This window comes from Oryzias latipes, chromosome 17 (assembly GCF_002234675.1).
Source record: "Oryzias latipes chromosome 17, ASM223467v1".
NCBI classification, from domain to species: domain Eukaryota; kingdom Metazoa; phylum Chordata; class Actinopteri; order Beloniformes; family Adrianichthyidae; genus Oryzias; species Oryzias latipes.
In genome coordinates, this window is record NC_019875.2 from 21,581,404 (window position 1) to 21,598,674 (window position 17,271).

The 17,271-nt window shown below is 38.2% G+C and overlaps 1 protein-coding gene across 1 annotated transcript; it reads left to right on the forward strand.

The window, feature by feature from the left end:
• Positions 1 to 1,732: 1,732 nt before the first annotated feature.
• Positions 1,733 to 8,522, forward strand: metap1d (methionyl aminopeptidase type 1D, mitochondrial). The gene is made up of 10 exons (XM_023965414.1): positions 1,733 to 1,835; positions 2,968 to 3,128; positions 5,027 to 5,176; positions 5,268 to 5,416; positions 5,559 to 5,601; positions 5,686 to 5,849; positions 5,938 to 6,035; positions 6,181 to 6,228; positions 6,947 to 7,025; positions 7,162 to 8,522. Exons 1-10 carry the CDS (start codon positions 1,790 to 1,792, stop codon positions 7,244 to 7,246), a joined length of 1,023 nt encoding a protein of 340 aa, XP_023821182.1. The 5' UTR covers positions 1,733 to 1,789; the 3' UTR covers positions 7,247 to 8,522.
• Positions 8,523 to 17,271: the final 8,749 nt, after the last annotated feature.

The following is a 17,271-nucleotide window of genomic DNA, read 5'->3' on the forward strand; positions in this document are numbered from 1 at the left end:
TGAGAGGTTTATTTTGAGAAGATTCTGCCAGCCATTGACCTTGAGGTTGAGATTGGATTATATTTAAACATGGTCTGTCAGGTTGTTTTTACAAGCACCAGGTCAGGTGACAGTAGTTTTCATTTGGGGGTCATTGTGTCATGAGTTCGGAGTTTTCTCTCTCTGCTGCCCCCTCCTGTCTCTTTACAACTTTAGGAACCCTCTTCTACCTTTTCTCAGTTGTCCAATGTCTTCCCATCTGTTTATTTATAAGACTTTTCATTTATTACGCTTTCTTTGTTCATTCAGTTTAAAAATTACCTTTTATTTACTGAAAAACTGAAAACATTCGTGGGAATGTCACAGAGATAACAAAAATTGCTCCATCTTATTCTTTTTAGTGGTTTAGGAAATCTCTCTTGTTCTTCAGTTTTAGGACCCATCCTGTTTATGGTTTACATGCTGCCCGTAGAAATCATAATCAGGAAACACAGCAATAATTTTCACTGTTATGGAGATGATACACAGTTGTATTTATCCATTAAACCTTACCAGAATGACCATATAGAGAAACTTAATGCCTGCATCAGAGACATAGACCTGGATGACAATTAATTTCCTCCTCCTAAACCCAGAAAAATTGAGGTCACTATACTAGGTTCTAAAAACCTGAGAGATGTCTGATAGTCTGTCTGATCAGGTAATCTCCCTGGATGGTGTAAATATAGCCTCCAATTCCACAGTTAGAATCCCAGGGGTTTTATTTAACCAGGATTTATCATTTGAGGATCAAATATCACAGGCTTGTAAAGCTGCCTTTTTTCACCTGTGCAGTATAGCTAAGATCAGAAATATATTATCTAAAAGTGATGCTGAAAAAACTCATTCATGCATTTGTTACGTCTTGTGCTGCAACCAAAACAGACACAAATTCACTTTTAATGTCCAATTTAAAAAACATTCATAATAGTTTGCTGCATTGCTGTTCAGGAAAATCACAAGGAGCAAAAAGGTCAAATCAACAACATTAGCAGACTTTGACTTAAAATAAAAGCTGTTTATGAAATTTCAGAAGAGAACTACTCAGAAACAATGGTAAATAGCTTGTGTGGTAGTACTTTATTAAGTGCAAAGTAGTACTGGGAAAGAGTGGTACCTTTGTGTTGAATGTAGTCCAACTCCATCTGTAAAAGATAGATAAATCCATCATTTTTGTTCATGAAATGCGATAGGAGTCATTAGTTACATTCAGAATATTTAAAATGTGCACCTTAATTATATCAATCTGACTTTGCATTCTAAGTATTAAAGAACATAAAGCAGCAACGTCTCTGTTTCTGATAACAGTATCTGCTTCTTCCCTTAGCAATAAGAAGTCTAATTTGTGTACTACAAGAATATAATATATAATAAAAGTGAGACAGTTTGCTTGAAGCTTATTTTTATATAGCATCATTTCTTTATACTGTAATATTAAAGTGTCTGAAAAAGTATTCAGTTTGTAGGTCTATACTTTCTACACTGCATGTACATGGTCTATACAGTCTATTTGCAAAGCGTATATTTAAGTACCCTAATAAAATAACAAACTTCAGGTGTACTACTTTTACTCTTAAAGTTGAAGCGCAATCCGAAATGGAAAAAACAACAACATTTTATTTGTTGGTTTGTGTCATCACGTGAATGTGTTTTTAATGGTGTTGTTCACACTCCTCACTGGTAGGTGGCGGTAATGAGCCACTCAAACATTTGTCGACCTCAACCCATAAAAAGAAACCCCACATTCAAAGAAGAAGAAACCACAACAGCAATGGCGTCTACGGTTCGCCGGTGTTCTGGACTGGTGGCAAGAACAGGTACTACGTTAAACATGTTTCTTACTGACACACATAAATATTGTAAGACGTTTTCAGATTTCTGCCTGCTTAAATTTCCATCCATGAGACTTGCGTTTCAACTCCTGCATGACTGACACACTATTAGTAAAAACTAAATGATTTATCAACACGACCACACATTCCCATTAAAGTTTCTGAAAACGTATTCATAATTTGTCACTCTCACTCTTCGAATTTTCAAAATTAGACGCATTTAGGACATTGTGCTATGTGATCTCTTTTCGCTTGTTTGAATTAACTTTATTGCCCACTGTGATTGAACAGAAACAAAAAACATTTACATAGAACCATATGGCAGTGAACGCTTTGATTCTACAGAGTTAACTTCATTCGTCGACGTAAAGCTACATAAAAGACAGTCAGTAATAATTTACAGCAATATGTCAACATATCACACAGACACGGTTCTAATTGCTTTGTGTTTTTCAGAATAAGAGAAAAGGTCTATACTGTCTATACTATATTGTAATCAAACCTGCTTTTCTGCTAATGATTTTGCATTTATATACATTAATTTAGCCACAATGGGAGCAATGTTTATTAAATACAAACCAGGATTCCTCTGCAAACTACTTTATTATGTGACCAAACAACACACTCCTTCAAAATTTAAACGCTTTCTTTAAAACATTAATAAAATCACAATTTTGTCTTAATTTTAAAAAGTGAACAAAAAACAAACATGTCTCAGGAGAGTAATTGCACTGTATATCCATGTTAAGCTTAAATCCTTGAATATAAACTTGTTCTGGGTAAATTCTAAAAACAATATTTCATTTTATTAGTAATCAAAAACATATTTGGAGTTATTTGAACCTCTTTCCAAGGCGCACCATTCACAATTGTAGTTCAGTGTAGTCCAGTATGCAGAATGCACTCCAGGAGACACTGCATGAGTGACAGAAATATTTCATTCAATTACAGAAGGCCCTTAAGCAACTGACTTTCAAAAAACGATCTTGTTTTGTCTTTAACCAAAAGTGATTTTGTTTTTTAAAATGTCCCTGTTCTAAATGCATTTGTGTAGATGATGTCAGAGGATTTACTCCCAGAAATCTGAACCTTTCAGAAAAACCTTTTTTTGTTTCAGGACTGAAAGATTTTCTACAGAGGTTGTGTTGCTCATGGGGTTCTGGTCCCCCTCCTGCACACGAATGTCAGCAGCGCCGCCAGTTTTTCTGGCGAAAATGGAAAAGTTCTTCAAGTGTTGTCCGACCAGCTGCTGTTCGGCCGTCCTATCCAGTTCCAGAGGTATGTTGCCACATCTTGTTATTCACAATTCACACAATTGTGCCAAAAAAAAACTACCGTAAATTCCGGACTACAAAGCGCACCCGATTACAAGCCGCACCTACCCATTTTCACGTGTAAAATTAGTTTTATACATACACAAGCCGCGTCAGAGTACAAGCCGCTCATGTGTTAGGCGATATTGTCATCCTGACAGATCACGGCCAGAATCCCAGAGTGAGTGCAATTCATTAGCACATTGTGGGTGGTTCCAGCTTTGCCTCTGGCTCATGTATTTGAGTGTATCGACATCTGTCAAACAGCATGAACCTCTATTCTGTTCACAAGTTCCTCAGTTATGGTGTTTTTATTTCATTTTTTTTTACTTATTGACAATCTAGGTATCATACATAAAATTACAAACAGTAACCATATAATCAACATTACATCCCTCAGTTATGATGAGGAAATTTACATCCGCGATTCCACATTTCCCATGAGTCTTAGGGGCTAAAGGCGGGGCCAATGCCCGGCTCGCCATTCTGTTGTACGTGTTTAAGAATGAGTATCAGCGGTGCATGGAGGGGTGAACGGGTAAAGCTCTCCTTACGCTTGTGTCGCGGCAGCGTTATGGGAGTAACAGGACTGGTTAAAAACACACCGGTAAAATACAGCAGCGGCGACTGAAAAGCACGCGCCTCAGCGCGATACGCGCGCCTCAGTGCGGCGCGTGCGTCAGAATTCAGAAGCCTCTGCACTCCGCGGACGCTTCTGCGCTCCGCTCCCGCCCCGCGCGCTCCTTGTCTCCCCTTCCTATCTACTCCGACACCTCTGGCCAGGGCGGCTTCAAGGAGGAGCACTTCGTCCCCGTTGCGCCGGTGGACGGAGCAAATCGTTTCTGTGCAAAGCAATCGGACTTAATACTGTACGTTTTGTGTATGAGGGGCGGATGCGTTGTTACGTGTGGGAGCCATCAGACTGCCATCGGCCCCGCAGCTCTATAAGAGCAGCAGGAGAAGATGTCTCCAGCTCACACGGAGGCTGTGAGTTTTTCAATGCAAAATTCCGCTTTTACGGTTTCCTTAGAAACCGTAAATGGAGTGTAAATTCACTCCATGCGCTGTTCTCTCCGTCACGCAGCAAACCGGCTTTTCCAAACCCGTTGGTGACGGTGGACTTTTTTACGCTGCTTTTAACGATTGCTTTTAACTTGAAAGCTTCATCATATTGTAGCGGCGATCACGTGCACGTTGGGTCTAATGGCCCCAAAGGATTCTGGGATGCGGCTGGGCATGCGTGTTTCATTTTGTTGAACCATGACTAAAGTGTCTAAGACCTGAAGTCAAGTCCATGCTGTTTGGCTGCTTAGAGGTGTGTTGAATATAAATGTCTTGTGCTTGGTGTTAGACAAAGAATACAAACTATTCACTGAGTTAAAAAGTACGTACATGGCGGCCGCTAATTAAATCCATAAATTAGCCGCGTCACTGAATAAGCCGCAGGGCTGTAAGCGCAGGAAAAAAGTAGCGGCTTGTAGTCCGGAAATTACGGTAAACATGTAATTTAATGGAAACCTCCAATTGACCACAAAGATCGGTTTGAATTCCATGTTTTATTTATTTAATCAAAAATTGGGATTTACACCAATTCATTCTCAAAATTAAACCCAGGTTAATAGATTTTTTTTGTTTCGTTTTCTTGTGGTGAAACTTTTACTTCCTGATAAGTGTGATTCAATTAAATTAAAACTGAGCCAAACAATGAAATAACTAGTTTTGTGGATCCTCGAACGATATAGAGTAATAACAATTTAAGTTTTGGTTCCCTCTAAATATTTTCTCCAACACTGATTAATATTTTTGTAAAATTTCTGTTGCAAAATTCTACTCATTACCCTCCAGTCTCTTTCCTGACTGCAGCACATAGTGCGGCCTGACTACGTTACCTCTGGACTGGTCCCAGAATGGCCAGATTACATTGAAATAAAAAACCAAGAGCAGATTGAAGGCCTCACCAGAGCATGTCAGCTAGCAAGACATGTGCTGCTGCTAGCTGGAAGTAGCGTGAGTGTAAGTACCCAATCACTACAGCTGTGTTGTTGGACCATTAGTTGTTTGGACCATTAAAAATATCTCAATAGTCCTCACTCGTTGCTTTCAGGTTGGCATGACAACAGATGAAATAGACTTCATCGTGCACCAGGAGACCATCAAGCACAATGCTTACCCATCCCCCCTCAGATACGGAGGTTTTCCCAAGTCGGTCTGTACATCTGTGAATAATGTGGTCTGTCACGGCATACCTGACAGGTAAAGAGGACATTCCAGAAAAAAAATATTATTTAATTTAATGTTGACCAGATCTGTTTCCCCTTGATGTGTCATTGTTTAAATATGCATTAGTTTTTTTGCAGTGAGTGAGTGAGTATGGTAAAGTGTTTGTTTTCCACAGTCGGAAACTTGAAGATGGCGATATCATCAACATAGACGTTACTGTAAGTAAAGCACAAAGTGACTGTTATTGTTAATTGAACTCAAATCTCTGATTAGCGCTCACATAACGTTTTCTCTGTTTACAGGTGTATCTGGATGGTTACCATGGTGACACCTCAGAAACCTTCCTGATTGGTCAGGTGGATGAAGTTGGTCAGCGGCTGGTGGAGACGGCAAGACGCTGCAGGGATGAGGCCATAGCTGTATGCAGGCCGGGGGCACAGCTCTGCGTTATAGGAAATACTATCAGGTATATGGAAAAAAACAAAAAAAAAGATGTATTTGATTAAAAACTAAATCATTTCCTCTGAACACGCCATGTGTTTATGTCCGACCAGTGAAATAGTCCGAGCTAATGGCTTTCAAGTGTGTCCGTATTTCATTGGACATGGGATAGGCTCCTCCTTTCATTGCCACCCTGAGATTTGGCACCATGGTAGGTTTGACCCTAAAACTGGAGAGATGGATCATCTATTGTGTTTTAATCATTAATATTTGCGCCAGAAAACAATGTTTTTATGTCATTATAAACGACTAGAAGAGTTTGTGTTCTTTTAACCGAGGACAGTGTTTGTTTTCAGCTAACGACAATGACATCATCATGGAGGAAGGAATGGCTTTCACAATCGGCAAGTGACACTGCACTTTCTACAGAGGGGTAAAAAAGTATTTGTTAGTCACAAATTCTGCAAGTTGGCCTATTTAAAAGATGACAAAAGTCTGTAATGTTCATTTGAAATACCTTCCACTGTGACAGAATGGGGAAAAAAGAATCTAGGAAAATCACATTGTTTTTTTTTTTTGAAGAATTGATTTCTTTTATGGTGCAATAAAAATTAATTTCAACACTTTGGAATGTAACCCCGGTCAGCAAAGGTCAAACATCACGATCATTTGTACACCCACTGGGTCAGATCTTACATGGAGCTTCTGGTGGAGAAAGATTGTCAGTGATGTCATATTTTGTCCATGTTTCTCTTCAAGCTGCTTATTGTATATTAGATCATCCCATTATTGTTCAGGTGTACATTCTTGTCCCTGGTAATCAGGTTAAACAGGTGACATTAATACAGGTAGCAAGTGGGTCATAGAAGAGCATCAAGTTACAGGAGGAGCCAAATATTTTATTATCCAAATAAATTCTTTAAAATTCACACAATGGGATTTCCTGGATTCTTATTTTTCATTCTGTCCTCACAGTTGTAGTGAACATTACAGACCTCTATCTGTCATCTTTTTAATTGCTGGATCTGTGACTGACAGACACTTGTCTCATTGAAGGCACACACAGAAATGACATTCAGGTTGATCATAGGTTCACAATCTCTGTTGATGCTGCTCCTTCAGAGCCCATAGTGATGGAAGGATCGGCTGAGTTTAGGATCTTAAAAGATAAATGGACGGCAGTATCTGCGGATGATAAAAGGTATGTTTTTCTCAAAATCCTTTTTCTCAAGATTCTGCCTTTTTTAGTCATGACAAATGTATCTTTTTGGGGAAATGTTTGCAGTTTTTACAGATATAAAACATCTGTTTTGCACCGTGTGCTTTTCCTCACTCAGGTCAGCCCAGTTTGAGCACACAGTGATCATCGCATCCGATGGAGTAGAGATTCTCACCAAACTACCAGGAGAAAGTAATCTCTGACAATCTGACCGTTGGTTTCAGCAGCACAACATCAAAGACAGTTACACTTTAGTAAGATGGGTAGTGACGTTTTGAATTGGTATTCAGATTTTACAACTACTGTAAAAGTCTGTTTATTTTACCTGGAGTTGAAATATCTGCATTAATTTGAGCTTAAGAATTCTGAAATACGCTGAGGACATTTCTGCTGCCAGCACAAAGAAGATCTAAAGTTCTTTAAAACAAAACGTATCAAATACTGTTAAATAAAAACAATCTTGTTATTTTTCTTAAACCTAAATCACTATTTGCATGATATTTTTGTGTCTTTTAATAAAAAAGGGGCTTTATTGGTGATGTGAGAGGTGGCGTTTAACTATAGATTAGATAAATCCCTTCCAACAAAAAGGTCAAGCATTCTTGTCACACAAATGTTTTGTTAAAACGATCATTTAATGGGTTAAACTGTTAATTTACCTCATCATCTGTATTTTTAATCTGTATTCTATGTTTAACCACTAGATGGCAGCAGATTTAGTCATCTAAACCATACTGGTTCTGCCACCTGTAACCCTTGTGCTATCCTAGGCACTTTAACATTGGGAGTTGGGTCATCTAGACCCACTAGACAGTAAGCTGAACCTTTTTCTTCAGTGATTTGTGATCTTCACTGGTGTCCATGGTTTACATGAAATCTTTCCACCTTTGTCATGGTAGGGAGATCATGTCAATGTAAGGGTGGGGTCATCCAAGATGGCACAAGGGTTAAAATGAGTTTGCTGCTATGATTTACGATAGAAAAGCCAACAAATATCTGCCTATGATGGAGTATTTAAGATGCTTTTGCCCCTTTTGCGATGTCTTACAGGGTGGGGTACAACAAAAGCTGCCCCACAAACCTACCTTAAAAAACTATTGGTTTGACTGGAGGCATGGCACTGTTGTTCCCAAATGTTTTCTTTTGTATTGACAGCAATCAAAAGCTTTACGGTTGTTCCTGTTTTGTACACAGTTTTGTTAAATACAGTTTGGATGTTGGTAAAAGTTCTGTGTAGAATGGAGACAGAAATAAAGCTGTTGTTGAAGAGCTGCTGTCGGGTGATTTAAGGTTGAGGGGTGTGTTAGATTCCAGCTCCTGATGTGTTCTTACAGGAAGGTTTGTGTGTCCATGCCAACACGTTTGTGGGTGTAACACAACCGTGGGCGAAAAGGTCGACGTGTTCATCCAGAGGCTGACCAGGTGAAAGACAGGAAATGATTCATAATGGTTTTATTAAACCCTGAACGTAACAAAAGAGGACTAAAGTGTGTGTCTGAGCATTTTTTTTTTCCAGATTTCTAAACTTTGGGGACAAGATATTTTAAAACAATACTAAAAACAAATACAGTTTTTATTTAAAAAATGTCTCTTCTGTCCAAGCCCTTCAACAGTTTTTAAAGTTTCGACACATGAAGAGTGCTCCCATCCTGTGATTCAAATTTGACAGTTTTTATATTTACTCATGACTCAGCGATTGACTGACATCCAAGCTGAACTTTAAACAACAGAAGCTGATAAGACATTAAAGCAAATAAAACAGATCGTTCAGTGGATTCAAGGGCTGAGAAGATGGTGAAAAGAGAGTTTAAAGAGGAGCAGGGAGTGGCAGACTCAAATGTTGAGATCTGAGTAATCTGTGATGCTTCTCTTTTTCTTTTTTGTTTCTGCATGTTGGGACTCATTCCTGAACTCTTGTTATGTAGTTTTAAAGTGACGCCCCCCCCCCTATCTTTAAAAAATTTAGTCCTAAATACTAACAGTTTCTTGTATGTGGATCCAAGACAAGTTTTGGGTAAAAATGCAATTCAAACAAAGGATTTTGCTTGGTTTTAAAGTCAACAAAAGTGCTTTCCTAAGTGCTTAAGAGGTAGAAAAAAGCAAAATGTTAGATTGTAAACTGATCCACCTTCTCTAGTGTGTTTACCTGCCCATATAAGATTTGCTAAGATTCTACATGTTTATTGTGTGAGATGATGTAGTTTGTTAAACTGTTCTGTGGCAGCTGAAGGTGTCCTGTTTCTCTGACATTCCCACAATCCAGGGGTTTCCTACCTGCATGGCTGCATGTGTGGGAGAGTGGGCCTGTGATATGTAACACGTACCTGGGACTTTCCTGCGCCAGCCGCCACATTCTGTCACTAAAAAACTGATATTTACTCACCAGTCAGCAAGTAAATACATTTTTGGATCACGTTTTTTCCTCTGATCATTACGTATTTTATGTTATGCGACCTTTCTATTTTTTATTTTATGTCCTTTAACAAGTAACAAGATCTGTTGCTGACCTAATTGGTCATTTTTAATAACTTAGTGAAAATAATTTGTTTCACATAATAAAATTCTACATCTGGGGACAAACTTGATTTATGTAAGTACACTTTGTCATGCCAAGAATTACCTATTGCAGCTTACAAAGCCACTGAAGCCCGAAGTTTTAGATTCACTGTATAATTAAGAAAAGGTAAATCTGCAATTATGTGTTTGTTTGCAAGGGTGGCCAAGAAGCTGCTTGTAAACTGAGGTCAAAGACAGTTCACAAAGACAAAGACAACTGCTTTTGTTGGACACTTTTCCATTTCAATGGAAGACATCTTTGTTAAGTTCCCAGGACTGTTTTCATGTTTTTTTTTGTTGTTGTTGCACATACATTTTCATTTTTGGATGAGCTTCAGTGTGTTTCCCCAGCGGGACTTGTTCCATTCATGCAGGTCTCTTTCTACTTCTGACTGCACTGTTGATCCTGAAGAGTGACAGACTGCTGAAGGAGGTAAAGGGTGGAGCGGCGTGCACGTGTGCGTGCAGATGGTATGCACTGCCTGAGGCTGCTCTAAAAGGACTCTTACTGAGATTCACACCCACCACATTGATGCACATTTACCTTAGTTGCTCCCTTCAGTGGTTAGTCAAAAGTCATAAATGCCTAAAATGCAGATGAACGGATCCTGCCGTCATGAGACGATAAAGACTTATGTACAGGAAATGATTTTTTTCTCCTGCTTTGAAGTAAACATAAAAGCAGTTTGTCTGTGTGTGCTTTTGTGCGGAAAGTGCTGTGCCTGTTACAAAAAGAGATAGATTGAAATGAGGCCATGAAGGGATGGGAAAAGGAATTTCTGAAACAATTCCCATTCCACGGTCTCCACAGAGTTCCACTTAAACAGCTTAGTTTTTATGTATGTGTGGGAATTCACAATTAGTTCCAGTCCTTTATGCTAAGGCTGCTTAAAAAACAAACTAAACGAAACTGTTTATTCACCTTTGAAAGCAAGGTCCCACTCCGATCATCTTTTGATCAATTTTTAAAGCGTTCCGAAGTTATCTTTTTAGTATGATTATGCAATTTTTAGCCACATTTTTATAAACAGTGGGTCATTAACTAGGACATAGTTTCTACAGAATTCATCAGAAATTCACTTTGTGGGCAGCACCGTTGGGGCAGAGTAAGGCAAAGGAATGCATCTGAATAGAGCGGAGCAGTGAGCTTGTGGCCCGCAAAATGTAGCTTCTACATCACTACAAGTTTTTTCCAACATGTTTTTGTCTGCTCCTGTTTCACAACAATTTGAATAAATAAATACTCAGAAAAATGCCATTTTAAAATTCATTTACTTATATATGTCCTCCATCATCAGAAAAAGACCACAAGAAAATTTTAAAAACACAATTTCCATCAGAGGGGGTCTTGAAACAACATGATTATTCATACTTCAAAGTAACCTAAAGTTATACAAAATACCAAACTCATAAAGAAGCTGTAAACAAGGTAAAATTTGGGAAAAATATAAAGAATAAACTAAGAAAAATATGTATTGAGCAGTTTAGATAACGCTTGTCTGTTTTTGTCTTCAGAATTAAACAAGGAAAAACGGACTAATTGGCATAGCAAAATCAGAGTTAAGTCAAATACTTTTATTTTGTTCATTGGCAAACAACGGAATAGAATATTTCCATCAAACAGACCAGCAATGTCTAAAAACTGTGATAGTAAGAAATGCTTTAAACTCAACATTATTAAGCTCTTAATAATGTTCATCCCTAAAGTGCATTAGTACCATTAGACACAGTAACGGTTATGTAACAGAATGTAATCGTTTTATTGGCAGCACAAAAAAACGGAGCATTTTGGAAACTATTTAATTCTCTACTGACGTGAAGGAATAAGGGATTGGCCAGATTATTCTGTTAAAATACAGACTGCAGATACATCATCCTGGAAATCGGCACAAATCCAACCTGAACAAAATTTTATTATTTTTATTTGTGTATGGGAAATGTTTGCCTATCGACCTGTTTTTTCGGACCAAATGGAAGGCTCTCCACTCAAGTCTGATGGGTGGTTGCTGTATTAAATTTCATAAACAGAACTGCATAAAACTACAAATGTCAATATAATAGTCCTAATAGAAAAATATGAATGTTTTCATAATTCCTTTAATCGTGCTATCTTAGATGACCCCAACCTTACTTTGACGTGTTATTCCTACCATGACAAAGGTGGATAAAGGTGGAAAGATTTCATGTAATCCATGGACACCAGTGAAGATCACAAATCATTGAAAAAAAAGATTCAGCGCACTGTCTAGTGGGTCTAGATGACCCAACTCCCAACGTTAAAGTGCCTAGGATAGCACAAGGGTTACATAGTTTGAGACTTGAAAAGGAAGGATGTCTGGACAACTAACAAAATGCAGCAGGAAAGATTAATAAACTAAACATAGATCAATAATCTGAGATACATTTGAGACTTAAATGATTCAAATTAGTTTTTTTCTGAATATTTGGTAGACAATTAGGATGGTAAATAACAGAAGTAAATAAAACAGAAAATAAAACAGGCTAATGACTTTTTGTCCACGAGGTGAAAAACCACAAAAAACTAAGTACTTTTTGACGAACTAAGGAATGTTGGAAGCGCATATATTTAAATTTATATCCAATTTTAGTGCTGAGTTTGTTGTGGCCTACTTTGCATAAAGCGCGGGTCCTGAAGATCCAGCTCTGTGACGACACTATCATTGGCATCTACTCTAGATGTTTCAAAAGAAAAGAATATAGATCACATGAAACTTTTAGATCAAGACCAAAATAAATATCTAATATTAGTTAACTCTAGCATATGACTTTAAGAACCAAGTGACGCAGTTTTTTTCTGCCGCAAACATTTTGATGACTTTAAACAGAAAAACTTAGAATTAATGTAGCCTGATGATGTTGGAAAAAGTGCAACATTTCTGCTTTTACAGCTTTTTGTCATTGTGACAAGTAATGCCAATCTTTAAATGTTTTCTCCTCTCTTTCATGAAGGTCTTCTTGTAGTTTCTTGGCCATAAAAGGTAATATAAAAAACTAAATGTTCATTTTTTATGTTTAGTTGGAATTGATTATTACTGCCAGACATGTATCTCCCTAATAACAATTTTAGGCAAGAAAAAACAAACAGTTTAACCAAAAAGATGGAATTTTTGCAGGTTTTTATGTGTTTATGAAAAACCAGCAATTGCCTGCCAAAAGCTTTAAAGATAAGGCACAACACATTATTTTTCTTTGTATTTTAGTTCAGTTATTCAATGGATTTGCCTGCTATTTAAGTGCACTTAGACCCATTAACACTAGGGCCTCTCACATTACATCCTCTGGTTGGGGCGGGGACACACGTCTCTACATGACATGAAAAGAGTGAGGCGTTTTCTGAGGGGTTTGGTTGCACTACTCAACAGGAGCAGGCATCATTTGCTCTTTACTGACTGTAATAAATGCTCTTTCAGAAAGTCAAATAAACCATTCTTTGGTTTCTACAAGGATTTAAGGACAACCATCGTAAATCCCTCTGCCTACAACCACTTTGGATTCAAATAGCTCTGTTTTACTTAAAACACATACATATTCTTATGATATATTGGTAATATTTACATCACAAATGTAAGGGTGGGATGTCTGAAGGTATTAAAAATCCACATAGGAAATGCATTTAGTTGCAAAATCAACATTTTTCAACTCAGAAATGGACTTAAAGATCTAACATTTACCTTTTGATTACACTTTTTAAAAGTTTACTTAAAGCAGTTATTATAAAGCAGCATTTTGACCCTAAAAAAGAGGAAATAGCCAGCGTTCTCTGTCCGTTTTTCCTATCAGCAGCACTTATTCATTAACTGCCACTAAAGGATGATGGTTTCCGCCTCACAAGTATTAACCAACTGTTTCCTCACCCAAAGGTGAGCCCCTTCTGCTCAGTGAAGGCGCAGTTTGTGAACTCAGTTGGAAAAGATCTTGGGTTAAAAGTAAAGTTACGAAAGTAATGTGAGTGTGCATTTATCTGTACGGAGTGCTTGTTTCTAGGGTTATAAAACACACCCTCAACCCATTGTGCCGCACCCTCGCGCCAGCATTGCTGTAGCATACCTGCTGTTGCACTGTGGCTTTCAGAACATTTAATGGCTGTGTCTCAGGCGAGTCCAGGCGCTGCCTTTTCAACTCCTGCTTTTAGTCACTCCTTGTTTCCTGAGGGAAGGTTTTTTTTTGTGCCAAACTGGTGCTGAACATGCTGTACAGAGAGCAGCACAAATGACTCAAGTCTTTCCAAAGTCTGAAAACCAATTAATTAATACTTCAAGTACAAGTCATGTAACAAGAATTTATTAGAATAGTGTTTTTTTAAGCTTTAGACATCATTTGGATATGATTCTTAAATAAATTATGATTGATTAAAAAAAGTGTAAAGATTTGATGTAACTCTATTTATTGTATTTTGCTGTTTTAAGTTTTAAATAACTAATATTTTAGTACAGCTCCCGATGCCTTGAGCTGCATTCACAGCAAACACGATTCGCGCTTCAGGGGAATGTTAAGTTAATATAAAGATTCGATCAGAGGTCTGCGGTTTGAGCATTGGGTGTGGCGCATTGAGAGTTCGCCTCAACTTCGTAACATAAAAATGTTGTCAAATTTCATTCTTGATCTTTTTTTTTCCATCCTCGAACTACCGCAGGACAGCAAGTCGTCAAACTGGGTCACAGAGACATTGAAGCAGAGCATTTTGCATTATATATGAGATATGCTGTCAATATACTTTTGGCAGTGGCTCCTCCCACACGTGTCTGTAGCGTCTATACGAACACATTTTTGGACAAGCGTCCAGCAGTGAATTTGATGGCTGTCAAAAGAGAGGCGTCTGACATGAATTTGGTGTGAATGCAGCTTCGTAGATGTGATTCCTGATGTGATGGTAACTGGTAGATTTAAAAAGATTTCAAATGAAAAAAGTGATGAAGGTGAAACATGAAGCATGCGGCTTAAACAGAACACAAAAATGTGTTTCCTGATAATGGTCTCTACTATGAAACTGTATCACACTCACAATTAAACAATTTAGCTCAGATTACAGACAGTTCAATTCAATTCAATTTTATTTGTATAGCCCAAATTCACAACAACAGTCGTCTCGATGGGCTTCTTATCGGTAATCGAAATAGTAAAACATAGAATCAAAAGGATCATGAATACATAGAGTTCAATAGGAAAATACTAAATTGAATAAAAAAATGGACTAAACTAAACTGGCATCCCTGCCCTTACACCGTCTTTCGCGGTAAAGAAAAACTCTTTAAAAAAACGGATTCTGGAGAAAATGAAGAAACCCCAGGGGTGTACACATGAAGGAGGGATCCTCCCCCAGGACGGACAGGCGATTTACCAGAACTCTTAGAGAGGAATTAACTTATCTAACCCTACAACTACATATATAAAGTCCAGCAGACGAGCTTCATCCAGCCGTGGTTGGGGGGACGGCCGGGGACGCGAGTCGAGCCGGAGACAGGATCCACAGCTAGGTGTAGGAGCAGGAGCAGAGACGAGGTACACAGCCAGGTACAGAGCAAAGACAAGCCGGAGACAGGATCCACAGCCAGGTGTAGGAGCGGTAGTAGAGGCGAGCCAGAGACGAGGTAGAGGAGCACGGATGAGCAAACTGGAATCTCGAAGCACTCCCACTCCCCAGGAGGGGAGAGGGAAAGAGGGACAGTACATGAATCGCACTGCACCAAACAGAGGCATGGAGAACTAAATGATGAATAATGATCAAGAATAGAGAAGAGAGGAAGGGTAGAAGTAGATGATAAAAGAGGACAGAACCCCAGTTCACCATAGCTACTCCAGCTTCAAAATTACTAGCAGCATACTAAAAACTAATTGTTATTGTTATTACGTTTAATTTAAACACATTAACATTAAGTTAAATAATCTCTGAATACTAGCTAATCTGACAATAAGCCTGTCCAAAGAGGAATGTTTTCAGTCTAACTTTGAATGTAGAAACTGGGTCGGCCTTTCTTACATGAGCTGGGAGTTTAACCCATAAAACAGGGGCTTGGTGGCTAAACGCTCTACCTCCAACAGGATTCAAGGAAACAACTAGGATGAGTTTTAAAATCCTAGATTTCTATTTTTAAGGCATCAAACAAGGAAGATATTTTTTAACTTAATTATTCAGTTTTAATGTTCAAATCATTAAGGGAAATCTAATAGAAAGCATCAATGTGGAATTTCTATTTTAAGGAAAGGCAGAACTGGGTGATCCTTCGGTTCTGTCCAAAGAGTGTTGATGATAAAGTCTTGGGTGACGGAACTGTCTGCCACATTCCTTCTTTGCCCTTATCTCCATTCCTTTTTTCCAGCATTATTTGTGACATTTACAGTACTGTATAGGGACTGTTTCTTCCTCCCTGTCCCCTCCTGTCCTCCTCCTCCTCCTCCTCCTCACTGTGCAGACAATGCAAGCGTTGTCTGTTGAAACACAGTGTTGTGAGGATTGGCCTTGGATCAGCATACGGTGGAATGCCTTAAAAGTCTTCTCAAGGGCACCAGCCTTCTAGTTTCTGGCCTTAATCTTCTGTGACTCATCATTACAGAAAATAAAAGCATCATGAAGGTGACTTATTGGTAAAAATGAACTAAAAAAATGGCAAAAGTAAGAATAGAAAAGTTATTTGGCAAATGTTGAGCCTAAGATGTCTTGTTTCTGTGGTGTTGCAAAGCCAAAACACAAAATAGCAGCTTCCTTATGGGTGGGTGCAGTCCTGGACTGCAAGGAGCATATTGTTTTGGCAATTCTTCTCTCTTACTCCATGTTTAAGCAACAATTTTGCCATGCTACATACTCAAAAAGTCACCAAAATGTGCACACACCTAATATGTGGTAAAAATGAGTCTTGGGGTATAGACAACAAAAAAGTTTAAACTTGCCAAACTCTTATGGGGCTCAAAAAACATTTGACAATCCACTAACCAGGCATGTCCAAAGGAAGTTTTGACATTATCATGGAGAAAAAAAAAAAACATTTGTTTGCGCGATCTTCATAAAATTTCCCACACATGCCACCAGGTTAAAATTACAACCACCACCATAGACATAGGACAGGACATAGAATTCATCTTGAATTTTCCTAGAAAAAAAGAAAATTAACCTTTATTACCAGCTATAAATGTAGGGATTTTATTCTATCCCTTCATAACTCCTTGAGCATCATTGAGAAGCTACTTGGGGAAAAAAGCTTTACTTTTCCAAAACTAACACAAAATGGCAAATGTTAAGTCTAAAATGTCTTGTTTCTGTGGTGTTGCAAAGCCAAAACATTATAAAGCAGCTTACCATAAGTTCCCCTGTTTTTCGCACAATTTTTACACGAATATTGTGAAAATGTAATACATGAACTGTTTGCTCAAGCTGAGCAAAACAATATGAAGATATTAGAAGTGGTTAACAAAACCTCTGTTGCTAAGAAGATCCAAAATTTTAATTTAGCAGGATCCTCTAAAAATTACACAGACTTATCTCTCTCCCCAAATTGATCAAAAAATAAAATGGTTGCTATACAGATAAAACCAATTAAAAAGAAACCAGGGTCTTTCTTTACCATTATCTCTTTGTTTACTCTCTCTCCTGCCGCTTACAGCCCCTCAAAATCCCAACCTAACACTGGCGGTGCACCAAAAATGGCAAACATCGGAG